The sequence below is a fragment of the Phaethon aethereus genome (assembly GCF_964289735.1).
Source record: "Phaethon aethereus genome assembly, chromosome: 9".
Lineage (NCBI taxonomy): Eukaryota > Metazoa > Chordata > Aves > Phaethontiformes > Phaethontidae > Phaethon > Phaethon aethereus.
Window position 1 is genome coordinate 4,338,504 of NC_138585.1, and position 17,170 is coordinate 4,355,673.

The 17,170-nt window shown below is 42.0% G+C and overlaps 1 protein-coding gene across 1 annotated transcript; it reads right to left on the reverse strand.

Moving 5' to 3' along the window:
* Nucleotides 1-6,092: 6,092 nt before the first annotated feature.
* PLEKHB2 (pleckstrin homology domain containing B2) lies at nucleotides 6,093-14,722 on the reverse strand (the record flags this gene model as incomplete). The annotated part of the gene is made up of 7 exons (XM_082003895.1): nucleotides 6,093-6,229; nucleotides 8,329-8,443; nucleotides 9,603-9,692; nucleotides 12,175-12,214; nucleotides 13,136-13,238; nucleotides 13,919-14,071; nucleotides 14,686-14,722. 7 exons carry the CDS (start codon nucleotides 14,720-14,722, stop codon nucleotides 6,093-6,095), a joined length of 675 nt encoding a protein of 224 aa, XP_081860021.1.
* Nucleotides 14,723-17,170: the final 2,448 nt, after the last annotated feature.

A 17,170-nucleotide genomic window follows, 5' to 3' on the forward strand; every position in this document is an offset into this window, starting at 1 on the left:
GGGCGGTGCCCGGCCGGGCGGGCGCGAGAGCGACCGTGGGGCGCGAGGGCAGCCGTTGGTTTCAAACGGCGAGTGCCCGCTGGGCGCTAGGAAGGGGGTGGCGGGAGCCGCTCCGCGCGGGCGGGCGGTTCAGTTCCAGAACACCCCGCTGTGCCTGGAAGCCAGGCGGCGGCCGCCGCCGTCCCGGCCGGGAGAGCCCGGCGCGGCCGGTCGATTTGCAGCGAGCGCCGAGGTGCTGTGCGGCCTGCTGCTCAGGGAGCGCCCTGGCAAGGTAAGCTCTTCTCGGCCCCCGCGTGTGCAGGCGCCTGAAAGCTTTGGGTGCTTGCCGGCGATCATTTTGGGTCACTCTCTTCTTGACTTTATCTGTTGTAGCTAAAGACCTACTACTTTTCAAAATGCATAGTTAATTTTGGTACCTAAAGTATCTGGAGAATTAGGCGGTATCAGTATTGCATCTACCATATTCAGTCAGATTAAGCCTAGTACTGTCAGTCTGAAACTTTCATAACCTGCTACTTAAAAATCATCATCAAATGGATCTTAAGGTTTAGATTATTAATGCCGATACATTTGGAGTTTTTATTTGCCCTGTGAGTCTTGGAGCCTTCTAGAGGTGCCTCGAAAACTCTGAAACCTAATAAGATAACCTGTGGTAATCAGAAGACTCCCAAACCCAGTGCACTAGCATCAGTGTGTTGTTACAAGCTCTTGTTTGTAATTAGTAAGTGCTCACAACATACTGGGAGAAACTTCCAGCTCCACTGAAAGGCAGGGAACAGCAAATGCTCCATGCTCATTTCAATGCGTTGTAGCCAAACTGCAACAGGACAGAGGGACAAATAAAGCCACTTTTAGGATTACAACCCAAGTTAATTACTGTGGTCGCACTTAGTGACTGCCAACAGGACAGGGAATGCAGTAGGAGAAGGGAAAGCACTAATAGAGGCAAAGCCCATTCTCTAAGCTGTTGCCAGTTCAGGAAGGTATGAAGCTAACTTGTTCTGGCGCAGAAATTTCAGTAAATGTGGGCTCTCTGGTGGGCAGGGTTAAGTGTACATAATGGTCTGCTTAGCCTAATAAATCCATCATACAGAACTGATGATTGATAAAATAAGCACAGCCAGCATAGCATGCTGGGGAGAAGACTGACATGTACTCCTACATTAACTGATTGGTTGAAATAGCAGTTTTGTTTTCATTCCTCCCCCAGATTAGTGGCTAAAAAAAACACCACCCCTCAACAGTAAAAACAAAATGTGCATAAAGCAAGGATAATGGTTTACAAAACGTACTGTGGTCCTTCTGACAAATAGCTTAATTCCCAGCAAACGTACAAGATAGTTTGCCTTTAGGTGGTGGAGCTAGTTGTGGTCATTTAGTGTCTTTGTCTAAGCAAACTTAGTGATTGTACCCCACTCCACTGAAGCAATTCATAAACAGGAAATACCAATACAGCAACCAGTAGCATTTTGCCCAGAGCAACATCTGTGCTCCAAGCTGCTTACCGTAATACTAAACGGTACAAATCTGTTGATTTGATAACACAAAGACAAATGGTAAATCTGGATCAGCATTGCATATATCCAAGATTAAGCATTTCTGAGTCAAAGCCTTCAACTCCATTAAAAAAGAAATAGGCCTTAATTCTAATCTTGGTATAGTGGTGTTAGTGTGGAGTTACTTTGCTGATTCCACAGACATTACATCATCTTCATTAAACGTTAACTGAGATGATTTGAGGTATGTCAGTCTGAGCTCTAACTCCACCAGCCACAGTTGTCTTAGTTCATTTTTCTACCAAGTAAAGTCAGCCTTGTAGTTGTTTAGGAAAGACTGGAGGTGCACGGAATTCATCATGGCACTGTTTCCTTGCAAAGGAAGCCTCCTGTAAGCTGACTACATGTTTGAAAAACATATACCTGTCTACACACTAACCAAATGAGAGATGTCAAAAAAAAGCTAATAAACATGTCAAGACAAAACAATTACACTTAAATATGAATTTTATTGCTAAGGGTATTTTGCTATAAATTAATAATGAGGACATGTAGTAAAACAGCAGTTAAGATAGGGAATGCACAAGAACATGAAGGATCTCAGGGGGGAAACATTTGCTGCATGCTACCCTCCATGACTTACACATATCTTAGTCATATCATGAAGAGGGAAAGCCACAAATACATTTGAGGAACACTGGTGTGAACCTTCTCCTCTACTCAGCTTGCTTAGCTGGTTCCCTCCCCTGTTGAATCTCTCCTGAAGAAGAAACACAATGAAGCCAGTGTTGTGTGACATCAACGGTAGCTCCATCTAGATGCAGCACAGAATGTGCTTCAGCACTAGAAAAGATGCGTCTTTGCCAAAAGTCAGCGCAGTTGCTCTGTACATAAACACTTTCCACTCCCTCCTCTCCAGTTTGTAAGCCTTTATCCACTCACTAGAACAGACTGGCTCCCTAGCCCCCCATGTTGTAGCAAAGGCAGCCAACAGCTGTTTTCACATGGAACTAAGAATTTGGGAGGGGGCCCTGGTTCACCTCTTCAGTGTGGTTGGACTTAACCAGAAGGCTGAGCATTTGCCCCCCACTTTCAGGAAGCCTGGCTCTGTCCAGCTGTCTATAACTGAGAATCCACAGGTAACTAGTCACGGATGAGCATAGAGACTCGAGACCTCTGTAAGCACTGCCATTTTGATTCCAAACGGGCTGTAATTGATATACAACAGATTTAGTCATCCTTAACCCATATGTGTACACTGCAAAAAAGAGTGGCACTGTAGTGGGAGGCCAAGTATTGGGGCCCAGGCAGGACAGCATATGCTTGGGTGCTGTGCAGGTGTAACTGGAATCAGAGCATCATGAATAGCACTATTCAGAAACAAACACCTTTGTAGGACTATCATTTCAATCTGTTTTGAAAATTATCTTCATGCACCCACTGCCTCTTCCCATCACTGTGGTGTCACCTATCTCCAGAAGCTGGCAGTCCCTCTAAGCCCTGAAATCCACTCTGGCCCTGTTCCTTCAGCTCAAGCCAGCATCTACACAAACGGCAGACAGAGGAAGTAGTGAACTAGGCAGAGAAAGGCTAGTGAGTCATGACTATGTATCCAGCAGGGTATGATTATAAATGTGACCAAACCTCCATTCTGTTCCTGAGCAACAGGAGCTATGGCCGTGTCTTCAGGAAGCAAGTTTATGAGCTTTAACCACCCGTGAATTCAAGTGGCTATCCCTGTGCTGCTGCTTTGTGCACCAAGATGTTTCCACTTCTGTTTCTTCAGTGAGATCAGAAAGGCTACAAGCACCTGCAGTAAGATAACTACTCTCTTGATTTTATGCTCTAGCACAGTTTTGTACATTTGCTTTCTAACTTCTAAATGCATATGGTACTGGCATAGAAAAGTAGCTCATGATTTTAGTATAAAAGAAGTCTATTCTTACCAAGATGGAACTAGAATCTTCAGCTTCAATTTTTCTTTCCCTTGAGAAGGGGTAAGGTTATTGTTTTAATGGAGACTTACTTCAATTTGAATTAAAAAGATCATTTCTTGCTTTGAATTCAACCCAGAAATGTTTTGCAATCAACAAAGTCGTTATCTTACACACTTCACTTGAAGAAACTGGGGACCTAGATACAGTTATCTCCTGAAAGCACAAAAGACGTTCTCCTGCTGTGATCAACAGCTCTTGCAAAAAAAAAAATCAAAAAACCCACCAAAACAAGAAGAACACCCAACAAAAAAAACACAATAAAACTCTGAACTTAAAATAAATTATTAGCTGATTCACTTTGTGCTGCTCTTTCACAATCATTATGAAATTCAAAAGAAATTACAATGATGTTCAATTGTTTTATTCTCCCCCACCCCTTACAAGCAAAGTATCACACAGGGAGAAGAGGAGATGGAGGTATTCTGCAGAACTAGTTATATTGTGAAGCGCAAACTAAACAGCAGTGTAGACCTGTAATCAGCTTCAAGGTTATTATCTCAAGGCTTAAAAAGGATAGAAATGTTTGTTCACTTAAGTTCCAGACAGTCACCATCTCCTCCTGAGCTCAAGGGTACCAGGCTTCTAGGAGAACTTCAGTAAGGTAGTCCAATTTCTTTTGGTTTGGACTAGCTATAGGAAACTTCTGCTTTAGTCCTCTTTTGAACCTCCAACAAGCCCTTTCAGTCCATACCACTGGCAGACCTTATGCAGCTCGTATTAATCTGTGAAAGGACATGCATGCACATTGGTTTCGGCTCTGAGCCAAAGTTTCTTGGAAGAAGTTTACATTCCCTGGATTAAGCCCACTCTTAGTAATGTATCCAAGATTACATCTGTGTGTTTCCTTCTGATGATTTTGGTTTGTTGAGTTGGACTTAAGAGTCATGAAAGCTTAGTGCTTCCCCCAGCTGCTATCCAAACTCTTGTCCAAGACATTGGACATTGCTTAAATATATAGAACAGAGCCAAGACAGCTTTAGGATGAAATAAAAAAAGTTGGGGCTTGATCTAAATTTATATGGGTGCAAATTCTCATTCTTTTTCTTCTTTCCTGACATACCTGAAACCCTGTGAACCTTAAGGAAATTAATCTACTTTTGAATGAAAGCATAAGAAAGACTTAACATATTAAAACAGTATGAATACAGGAAGCTGAAAGTGGAAGTATAAAAATAAGTCTTCTTACTATAAAGCATTCAACTTGGGCACCCTGCCTCTTTCACCTGAATAAGAAAGCATGTGCATTTCTTTAGAGCTTGCTTTCCCCTGCCAAGCACAGCTCAGTACAGATTATAACAGGATAAGGTAACAGGCCACATAACACATGTAAGAGTTGCACTCCAGGTTACAGTCCATAGCACAGCAGCCAGCAGGAGCACACTGTGTAAGGAACCAGTCATACAAGCAAAGCCAGCCAGGTTCCTTGGGAGTGTTTTCCTTAACAAGTCATGGAGGGAAGAAGAGACCTGCTGAATGTGAGGGGGAAGTGTACATAGAACAAAGGGAGGCTCAGCTGTGCTCAAAACTAGATGCAAATAATGAACCTGGTTCAGGAAACCTTGGATGCTGAGAGGCAGACATTATATCCTAGCCATGGCAAGGCAGCTGACATCCAAGTGCCTGTGTGCAAGGTCTACTTGTGCTGTTTGTCTCTCCCCTCCTGACTATTACTGCCTGCAGGTGGGTTCTGGTAGGCCCAGTGGGACAAGGGTTGTTCAAGTTAGTTCTCCTCCTGCAGACTTTGCAGAGCGATAGCAGTAATAAGCAGAGACATTAGACAGTGGCCTCATCCTCAGCAATGCAGTCAGTACAGTGTCTGAGGAGACTGTTCTATAGACAAGGAAGACCCCTTGCAAAGCTAAACATCCATTACTTCCATCTGACCAGAGAAGAGTGATTCAGGATAAAGAGAGAGGTGAAACAACAAACATTGATCTTCCTTGCCACTGGTCATTCACATTTCTGGGAGAATAGAAGAACTGAGGAGTGCTACTGCTTCTTAGCGGTTTGCTTACACATCTTCAAAGACAACCTCACTTGGATGGTGTGAAACAGGTATAGGACCCCATTTAAGAAAATACACTACCATCTGCAGGCAAGTTTGAAAACAAAAAAATCCTCAAGCATAGCAGATTACTAATGCCAAAGAGTTTCTGCTGAGCTGTGTGTTTGTACAGGGAATGTTTAGAAGCCAGTAGTACATATATACTAATGCAGGGCCCCTGTAAACCTCCTATTTGGACCAGATTTTAGACCCTCAAAAAAATCTATTTTTTCCACAGTTTTTACAGTGCCAGTCTATTTATAAAGCTAGTGACTGCTACAATGTTACATTGGTGCTCATGTTGGTCCTTATCAGTACAAATCCTTGTAACTCCAAACATCAGAACAGAATTCAAGAGCAGCACATGCCATCTCCAACCACGTAACTAAATGGTGCCTTTAAACTCTCCTTAGGACAGTTAAGAATCAGGTATTAAGATGTCACTACCGAAAAATAACTATTGCGTTTCTTAAAGTTTAACAGTAAACAACATTGCCAATATATTATTGCACACAATAAAGGTTTTTGGAACTACAAAGATAAGGAACGGGTAATCTAGAAGACCCAGAATAATGATCCCAGAGCCATTCCAGTCGCTGCTCCAGCAAGCATGCCCACTGCAAGATCTCCATCGCTGTCACGGTAACGCTCTCGAATGATGACATGGTTTGCAGGGGGTTGGCCATAAGGTCCTAGGTAATAAAAGATTGTTAGGATGAGGAAAAAAGAAATCTGTATCTTAATGCTGTGCATTGCAATTTCAAAATGTGCCCGTTCTTTCACCCTCTTCGTTCTACTGAACACTAAGATTATGTCAGCTACAAAGGTAGAATACATCTCTGCTTTGGATTCAGCTTCCACATTTATTAAATAAATCCAGAGACCTAGCAACACTTCTAGCCTCCTAAGAGTTTAGTATCTGGGAGAAAAGCTCATCACAAATGTAAAACTGAACATTGTTCTGCATTTATATTAGCAAAGAACCTATGAATTACTTGTATCATTCTATCAAATGCTTAGTGGATTTAATGCAAGAAGTGGGTCTAAAAACTGATTCCACCTTGAAGTTAAGGCAAATAGTGTAGTTCACCCCACAAAAAAAATCTTTGGCAGCTCTTAAGACAGTGGTTTGTCAGAAACTGTGTATCAGTTATTTACAATTACTGCCTACTACTTCAACTCAGCCTTCACATCCTGTTGTGTGGCGACAGCTGCTACGTTTCTTTTCAGATGAAGATTGGCCCACTAGTAAGGAATTAACCTAAGACTCAAGAAACTACCAATTGACCCAACAGACTTGTGCAAGCTCCACCTGTCATGTTTTGTGACTTAGCTCCTACCTCCAAAGCAACCATAATAGTATTGCTTTCCCCTCCAGACATTTCAGGAAGATTAAGTATTCTTGAAGATATTGCATTGTTTTTTGTAACAGATACTGAAGTAATTCAACTAATACAACTGGAGAAGGCTCACACTGACTGTCAACAATGCATGACTGGGAACTTCATGAGAAGGATTATGTCAATTCAGAGAATGAGCAACGAAGCTGAACGTACACGGGTTATGTTAGTTGATGGGGGTAAACTTGACCCCTAAGATTTACTTGCGGTACCCCTAGTGAAGGAAAACATTGGGGCTTAGTTACTATGCCCAACCTCTAACTAGTATCTTAACCCACTGGACTTGCAAACTTTAGGAGAGTTACTATTTAATGCTGCATTTTTACCGTACAGGTTTCTGAGGCTTGATTTTCAAGGCCTGATGGTAGTTTTTAAAAATGGTTTTTGGGACTTTCAACAAGCTGCTGCTTTTCTGAGAACCAGCAGAACACCCCTTCCTCTGTGTTTGCATATATATATGTATAGCTTAGGACTTCGCTAACTTAGATGGGGAAAGCATCAAAAGCTTCAGGCTGATGCACCTCCCTTGTAACAAAAAACAGAAAAGGCAAATGAAATAATCTGACAAATGTCAAATGAAAAAAAAAGAATCTCCCTCAAAACTGAAAAAGATTCTGAACAGAGATTCTTGTTTGCAGAGCCAGGACATCTTACAGTTAGTAAGTTAAATCTTCTGATTTATTATTACCCATACTACTCTAAAGCCCTGATTCTGTAGGATTTGAGCTCTCTATGCAGAGCTAATACTAAATTAAGGTGACTAAGCTTAAAAGCACACCCTAAAATTTTAGTCTCTTTCCTCTTATTGGGATTGAAAGCTATACAAACCTGAACAGAGAAATAGAAGACTTCACAAGGCTGAATGTACTGCCTTACAGCAATTTCAGCATGTGGGGAACGAACCAGTTACCACCCTGCTTGGGGAGCGGATTTATCTCTGAAACTTGCATTTAATTCTGAGGTCATAGCTGAACATCAGTGTTGAAATAATTAAGCTAGGTATAAGAGCAACAGATGAATCAAAAGCTCCATCAATGCCCAGTATGGAGTACTGAATAAATCTCGTTCTGGCTCTTCTATCTTTCCTTAGAAAACATGCTGCCTACTGTAGTTAGAGAGTTCTGTGTGCTTGAGGCAGAGAGTTTATGAAGTAATGTAAATACGTTGGGATCACATTGGGAAGGTTAGATCACTTAATATAAATCTCACTGCACTTGCTTTGTTGTGAAAGCATAAGGGTTCCAGTTACAAGTCAGGTCAGGTTTCTTTCTACCACTCTGTTCTGCAAGAGTGGTGGGTGATAAAGGATGGTGATTAATAGAATTAAAGCCAGAAAGACTGACTCAAATAGCTTCTACGGGAAGGTGAAGGATATGATTGATACCGATTACCTTGGTACGGATACTGATAGGGAACAGCATAAGCTTGTCCGTTGGAGGCATAGAAGACTTGAGGACCAGTAGGGGCATACGCACCATTGTACTGATCATAGCCGTAGCCATAAACCTGGTGAAATTAAAAATACCCATTACAAAAGTCATCTTTGTTATGTATCCGATTATGCACTTTGTTCAATTGTTCATTTCTAATGCAGTTAAAGTTTCACTAAAGTATCCAGTCTGTTCTGGTAGAACCTATCTACTCCCTGGAAAGGATTTAGAACAGCTGCTTGAAAAAATAAGTGCCTCTAAGCAGCATTCACTCTTCACCCCTCCTGGATGGTAAATTTTAGAGGCAGGGCCTGGATCATCAGGCAGAGTCACAGCAGCCTTACCAGCTTCTCCTCTCTGCCCTCATGCCAACAACAGCTCTCTGGAGAGCTCACAAGTGCCAGGTAGGCAGCAGCTGATCCCAAGAAACTCCAACCAACTTTCCTCTAGCACACTGCAAGTAAATATCAAATTCAGGACAAATACTCTGTAGCTGTATGTTTTGGAAGCAATTTTGTTCTCCAAAAGAGGAGGCCTGCTGCTAGTCCTGCTACAGCTCCCAGTACCACATCTAGTTCTTAACAACTATTTTTAACAGTGCGGGGCTGGAGCAGAGCACCTATAGTGCAACAAGTAATACTACCCTAAACTATCCCTTTGTGTATCACTGCACCTGGGTCAGAACATCCAGAAATCCCCAATATATACTGATTCAGCCCTGATGCTGCTCCTTCTCCACTGTAGAAGAACTGTGCATCCAGAAGCTAGAGTTCCTGTGTTGCTATGACATGTTGGATACAACAAAATCCTTATGTGTCAGAAGTGACAGCTCCAGTCATTAAGTCCTATTTTTAAAACTTCTGATTTTATATCCTCCCAGTGCCTACACAGTGTGAAAAGTGTAGTCACACCTCCTTATGTTAAAAGCTGCATGGCCAATATTTTTCAAGATTAACTAAATAACTTCTGCCCTGTCTTTAAGAAGCTTAATTTTCCAAGTTCACTGAGCAGCCATCCCTTTATATAACTCCAACCAGCTCTGCCTCATCCCTTTCCAAGGAAATCCGTAGGAGTGACAGTAGATTATTAGTGCCTTACTCTCACTCTCCTTTTGTACAAACCTTAAATCTGGCTCTAACTGTGAAACACTGCGCTTTGGGAGTAGTTTGGGTGCTTGAAGGATGGCCACTTTTGCAACCTCACTTATTTTAATGCTTCCCGACTGCAGCTCTTACCTCTGGTGATGGTGTGGCATAAGCTGTATAGGGAGGAGGGGCTGAGGAAATGGCTGTCTCATCATACATCACGTCAGATCCCATGTAGCCCTAAACACCATGGAAAGGTAGCAGTTATCACCTGTTCCTACAGGCAGCCAGTGAGAGCAGTGCAAGTATTAAAACTCAGTGACCCTAAGGAAAGAGTAACCTTTAGACATGCTGCATGTTAAGAAAGCAGTGAGTGCCTTATAAAGCGCTGCAAAAAGAAACTACCTGGAGAGCAGACCTGGGAGAACACAAATGCCTATCAACCAGAGGAAGCAGCCATAAGTTCTTACCTCTGTGTGTGTGCACACACACGTGCATACATGTGCATGAAAGCACACCAACTCCTTCCCTCATTTCATAGCCTCAGTTTTAGAAATTACCCTCTTCTTCATCCTCCGTTTTCAGATAAAAAAGCCTTCACAACTAACCTATCTGCTTTCTGGCACCCTGGAGTGATATCACCAAGAGCAGATAAAGGAAGCGAATGCAGTAGCCAAAAGTGATACCTGAACATTTTAGCAGAACACTGTCACAGTTCTTAGCCACCTCTCACTTTCTGGCTGTGAGGAGACTTTAAAAAAATGCAGTAACAGCGGTTTAAATGTAGGGATTTGAGGGGCTTGGTTGTTTTTAGGGAATTACTTTGCAAATGCCACCTATAGTTCTGTTCCTTTTTGAAGGCAGCCATGAGGCAAAGGTGATAACTTACTTGAATCCATCAACAAGTTGCTCTCAAAGATAATTAAGGTTTGTTACAGTAGCCTTGTATTCTTGCCCTTAATACCAGGAATCTACAGTGGTGCTCTTAGTCAGTGCCCTATCACAAGAAAAAAGGATTTATTTTTTTTTTAATTTACCAGTGAACGCTTTAATAGCTTGATAGAGAATGTTCTTACTGCCTTTTGTACCTGGACTGTAGAAAGACTTTTGAGGGCATACTATGGCCGTATCCCCGGTCAAATTTGTGGTGGAGATTCTAAGGATCACTTGAAACACACTGTTGAAAGCACTGTATGAAGAGGCAGGTATTTCTACCACCTGAGAAAAAGTCCAGCAAATGCTTACATCTTAGCAATAAATTTATTCTGTTCTGCTACAGGGAATTCTGTGCAGAATTATGACATTCTATGCAGAATTATATGACACAAGTCTGCAAACGTCTAAATGACAGAGTTCTCAAAGCTAGGGTGATCATCCTGCTATTCCAGTAATGTTATGAGGCACTGCTGGATGCTCGGTGGTTTTGAAAGCTGTGTCAGACACCTACAGATGGACTCAAACCCAGTTACCCCGTTAGCTCAAGTCCTTGTTGGAGACCTTAAATAGCTTTGGAAGGTGCTAATTCATGATATTACTTGTGCAGAGGGCTACCTTCCCTACTTTCAATAGCAGCCTTGGCTGACAAAGGTGGTGCACTGCCAAGTTTTGCATGCCATCTAGCAGGGCTGGCAGCTGAGTGTGAGACATGAAAAGCAGCAGCTCCTGTCTCCTGAAACCAGGAGTCAGTGTCTCACACGTAAGCCAGATAAAGCCCCTAAAACTAGAGCAGACAGACCATGAGTGTTGTGTCCTCTGCGTGAGGACAATTCCTTCACTTCTCATTTAACACCATGGAGCAGCATCGCATGGCTGCAGTCAGAGTCAACTGTGTCCAGAGTAGTTTTGATACAACAAGTGCTTGCTTTGGGTATCTACATATCTAAGTTATATCATATGACTGATGCCTCAATACAGTGGCAATGTTAATGTGACCCATGAAAAACTGAGGTAAGCTTCTACAAAACCCAGCATTTCCCCATGAAACAAACATCTCAGGTTGGTTTAGTCTAGCCATGTAAGGAAAGCTAGTGCTGAAAGAGTACTCTGGAAGGCAGTCTGGAGGAAAAAAAAATTGATGATACCCACAAGGGGATGGGTGTGGTTCTTTAGAGAACTCCCATAGAGGCTTTTACGATTCCTGACCTCTTCACTCTCCACAGCAAGCATGCTGATGCAGAGGTAATACGCTCCTTCTTGGCATGCCTGCATTCCCCTCCAAGCACCTCTAGCTCCTCCCCTAGTCTCTGCCAAGAAGCATTCCACAATGTAATGGATCTGCATTAACAAACAGCTTCTTTGCAGTAAGCTTCCTTTAGCACTGTGCCTGGTAGGCAACAAACACTAGGAGTGGAAAGTGCATTTTTACTGGTTGCAGAAGATTTACTTTTGCCCGCAGCCTCAGTGCCCACTTCCTTTACAGACCAGTTTCCCAAACATTCACTTCCACCCAGAGAAATCATTCCCTGAAATTATTTACTTTCACCCACCATGTATTTGCCTGGACTTGGCTGCAAAGTGACAAGTCTTTGTCAAAATGACTGCAAAATGACAAGTGCATGTGATCCAGAGGGTCGTTCTTCTCCCCACCCACAAGCCTTATCATCATGCTCATGACCCTCTTTGTCTCTAGCAGAGAATGATGGAACAGGATTTCAGAAGTAAACTGCTGGACCACACAACACTGATGTGTTGCTTCTCTACTAGTCTTAGGTAGTACACTTACTGTGTTTGTTCTGGCATCCTGGAGAGCAATCTTCCATGCCCTGCAAAAAAAAAACCCCATTATTTAGTGGAACACTGATAAAAATTAATGCCAGTTTTCTTTTTAGGACTATGAAAAAACCAAGGTTAGCAGCCAAAAGTACTCCAGGAGCAGAGTTTAATCAAAGCCTAATGATACACTAAAATGAATGCACAAAGGTGTTACACCAAGACTGAGAAATAATTACTTTCTTTGCAGAGCTGAGAAGGAATGAGGAGGAACACAAGAAAGAACAGATGCAGTTTTGGAGGTCCTCACTGCAAACACAACAGCCAGGTAATACGCAGCTATGCTTAGGATAAGGAAAAGGGAAGAGATACACCAAGAAAGTTGTATCTCCTGCCTGAACAGTTGCATCTGTGCTAACTAGAGGGTGTGGGTCTTGATGCTATTACAGTTTGAACAGAAGGTACATACACTTCACACAGATACTCCAATGCCATATGTCTGGGAGCGTGCTCGATGCACCACGCATTCTTGGCAAACATTCATGATAGAAGTTATCTAACTATACACAGCCAGGCCCAGATGAGAGTTCACAATAATGGAATATTATTCCTTTCGCTACTGGTTGGAATGTCCTTGGGCTATGCAGGGTCACATACAACTTGAGGAATGGGAAAAGTGAAAAAAAAAATCTGTTTAGCAAGTCTTGCATTAACCGTATTAATAAGATTCTTTTACTCCTCCTCACCCTTTGGTGTTTTCAGTGACTTAACTTGCAGTTAGTTTTTTATGAGCTAGGCAACTTCTTACAGGAAAGCTATATTTTTTGTCACTGAAAGCCTGCTTTTACTTGCTTGAAAACCTTCTTAAAACGTGCCTCTGAAAGTCCAAAGGAAGGAAAAAAATTAGGGGGAGAGAGAAAAAGAAAGATAAAAGAGAAAGAGGCAGCAAAAACAATATTCTCTGGCAGACTTACAGGCAGTCATCTGCACTCTCTGCACAGAGGTTGACTGTCTTCCCATCACGGCAAACAATCTGCAGTAAACAGTCTCTCTGCTTCCCCTCTGGAGGCTGGAAATCTGAGTCAGAAAAAAGAGATGAGTTATGAAATATCTGTAACCAGAATTCCATGATCACATTTACAAGAAGGGAGGCAGTTCATGCAAAAGTCTGGACAAAATAAACTAGGGCCAGTTGTAGCTGCTTTCCATGGCATCAGAACAAATTAGAGAAGGAAATAACCTGTTCTCACTCTTTAGTGTCCTGAAAGTAAGGAATGATGTTCAGAGCTACTAAGAAATGCAGGTGTCTTAACAGCAGAACCAATCCATACTTAGCAAGAAGTACTCTCCAACACTTGTGTCACATCAACTGGAGTACTAACAAATGCTAGAAGTGAACTTAGCAATACTCAAAAAAAATCTGGTTTCCCATTTCTAGTCCTGCCTCTCACTCCAGCCAGCACTATAATTACACCAGTAACACTCTATCATCAGACACTGAAGTCTACTGTGAACATCCCATTCTCATGTGCGTGCCTGCCACCTGCATATATGGTACACTGTCCTCACTGAGTTTTAAAAGGAAGTGTCGAATCCTAACCTAATCTATCCCATGGTGATAGCACGCCCTGGGTATCTATAAGAGAATTTAGTAGTTGGGGGAGGGGGGTGCAGTAGCGTTGTAAATGGTATGCTGGGCAGGCCCTGAAGTTGTAAAGAATCTCTGAATACACAAATCCTGCAGGTTTCATTATTACCTCGACATTCATTCCCCACTCTGAGGTTGATGCAATGGATTCGCATGTGGATTTTATCTTCTGTATCATGGCGATTTTGATCATCATAGAATATTAAGCGGCCATCAGACCACAGGTCAAACCAGTTCTTCTTCCAACGCCGTAAAATAGTACCTTAAAAATCAGACAGTCACTTTTGAGGGCACATATTGTGAAGTATTTATGTCCTAGGGTTATTAAAAAATAATCCAAGAAATACTTCACAGTTGCCCCAGACATTCTGAGGTGCCAAGCAAAATGCTGTACTACAACACCTCCACTTCAGAACATTACAGAATTGGGTTCCATATTTTATCTAGTATTCAAAGTCACAACTAAGTTTATTTTAAATGCATAACCTGGCACTTTAGTTCTAAATTGCTGCAAGAACAAGCAGAGGGCATGAATAATTGAAGACATTAAGTTAAGGTGTCAGCTAAAGTTTCGAAGTCTCCCCTTATACAGCACTAATTACAGAGCAGCATCTGAAGCTGAATGCCAGTCAGACATCTCAGATACGGTATATCCTGTTTCCCACTGGTATATCCAAAAGGTCACAGGGAAATGCTGTCATGACAGGTTGTTTTGTGAAGTGTCGTAAAAAAACCCAAAAACCAAACCCCAACAAAAAACAACCCACAGAGCTAGAGACTTGTTTTAAGAAAGACCTGGGAATTACTAAGTTGCTCTGATGTTTTCTGAAGTTAGACACAGTGGGTAGAAAAGAAGGTAAAAGGCCCATGACTTACTTTGCCGGAGCAGCCATCCGCTCTTCACAAATGCCATTGTTGCTTAATCTAGTGGACAGAAGAGGAAGGTGAGGGGAAGAAAAGCAGTCTTCAGTATTTCACGGTACTACATTAGAAAGAGCAAGAGGCATCTAAAGGTATAATATCATATATTATAGCTGCACGTACCCAGATAGTATTGCAGAGAGACAAGGTAGATCTCAGTTGAAGATATTCAGTAAGGCACAACTAGTATTCTAGGACTCAACAAATGGAAAAAATGTGCTATTGGAGCAATCTAATGTGACTATCAGAGACCACTTTTAAGTTTAACTGGAAAAAGCACAAGCTTACAGCTCCCACTCTTGCAACATGGGGAAGAGACAGACTGGAGTGACTGTTTCCTGACTCACCACCAGTTCCTTACAAAGTTGTGTTCTTGACATACGTGTGCTTCCTGTATTCTGCAGTCTCAAGTTACTAAGTACCCTCACTTCTTCTCTACCTCCCTTTTTCTGTAGTTCCTCTTCTGGTTTTTTCATTCACTGGCTCAAAGTCCAGCCAAAACAGAAGCTGAAACAGTTTAATCTTAAACAGGAAGGAGAAAGCTGTTTTTATTACTTGTATTTCTTCCAAATCGTCACTAGCTCCCTCCAAGATGAACTGAAAGAAGTTCAGCCCATAAAGTGAAGATTCTCATTTCTCTTCAACTTATAAATGAAGCCTGAAATGGCATGGGAAGGACCCTGCATTAAATTCAAGTTATCACACATGACATTGGCCACTACACTCTGGTTTATGAGCATACTAAAGAAAAGAGATGAAGCATCGGACATATTGGAGGATGAGGTTTTATTTTATAGCATAATGGTGTTCTGACTATTGTTCTAAAATGGATTAATAAAAACACAGCTATCTGGATGCAACTGAACTAGAAAAGCAAGAACAGAAGCATTTTAAGCCTTCCTTAAAGAAGGCTGCGTTTTTTAGAAATTATCTGCGGGACTTGTAAGCCAATATGAGAGACAGATACTTAAACCTACCAGATAACATTCTACTTGTAGCAGCATAAGAAGAGGGGAGGGAAGGTAGCATAGCAGATTTGATAGAGAAGCTCCTCCCAGACAAGAAATGTGTTTAAAGCTGGGGGAGGAGGGAGGGGAGGAAACAAAGAGAGTTTTGTTATCTTCTAGTAAAACAAAGTTTGTAAGCATCCACTTATTTTCTGATAGATGTACATAATGCCATCTATTGGCTATTACTTGTAGCTGTGTCCTCTTCACAGTACTGGGCAAATACTTTAACACACAAATAAAGACTATAGCCAGCAGGATTTCATATATGAAGGAATGCCACATCCACCACAGGCTCAGGTGTGATAGTGAGAACTGCCTGCAGGTAAACTTTAAACTCCCAAGATAAACGTCTTACTCTTGGCTTTTGTACCAGCTGACTGGGAAAACAAACATTTAGCTGACAACCCATTGAAAGGGAGTGTCAAACTCCTATCCTGCTTTAATCCTGGTCATCAGGTCCTGCTCTGAGGTCTAAGCATGCTGTTGTTACCTGTCTGCAGAGGGAGAGCTTCAAAACTAGAGGCCAATTTATTCTTCCAAAGTAACACAGCAGTACAAAGGACCTGAGCCTCATTCTCCCACCACCCCAGTATATGCTCCTCTGCCCCTAGATTCTCCTTTACAAGGAAATAGTCTCCTTGCTCTTCATTTTCACAGAAATGTGTCTCTCCAATGGTCCTTCCATGTCTTCCCGTTTGCCCACTAAGGTGAAATCACTGTGTATTTCCAGAGGCCTTTCAATAGTCTAAGAGCCAATAAAGAACTTGCATGAACTTCAGTTCTGTTCCAAGTGCTAGATTAGGCCATTTAATGTTTGTTGCTGCTTTTAAACGTACTCTGTTACACAATAGCATAATTAGAATTAACTTAGACACATAAAGGGGAAAAAATGAGCAAGAAAACATTTCTCTTGACAAATTAAGCTTGCTTGTCATTACAGACTGCCTCACAATCAGAGTCTCACATTACAAAATGTATCACAGCTACCTAGGGCTGCAACGGCAAAAGAGGCTTCAGCAGCTGTACCGCACCCAGCATGTCATCTCAGACGCAACAGCTACATTTTCCCAACACGGAATTTAAGTGCCCAAAACTTCAGCTCTGGATAGAGAGCAAGGAATCACACGGAACAATCTGTCAGCACTGAAGCAGGAGGTGCAAAAACAATTAGATATTCTTGTCTGGCCCTTGTTAAGGACAAGCACTCACAGGAATCCCTATACAGTATTCACAATCAACCCACATTACGTTTAAAGGAGTATCTGCAGAACTAGAAGATAGCCTGGCAAGATCAGTTGCAACTGCGTATTGTTTGCTTGTTAAAGTTGCTCAGTGCAAACCAACATGGAAAATGGGATTTAAACAAAGATAAATCAATTTATCACCAACCTCTATAGAAGTTCCTTGCTGACTGAAATCTAAAACTAGTA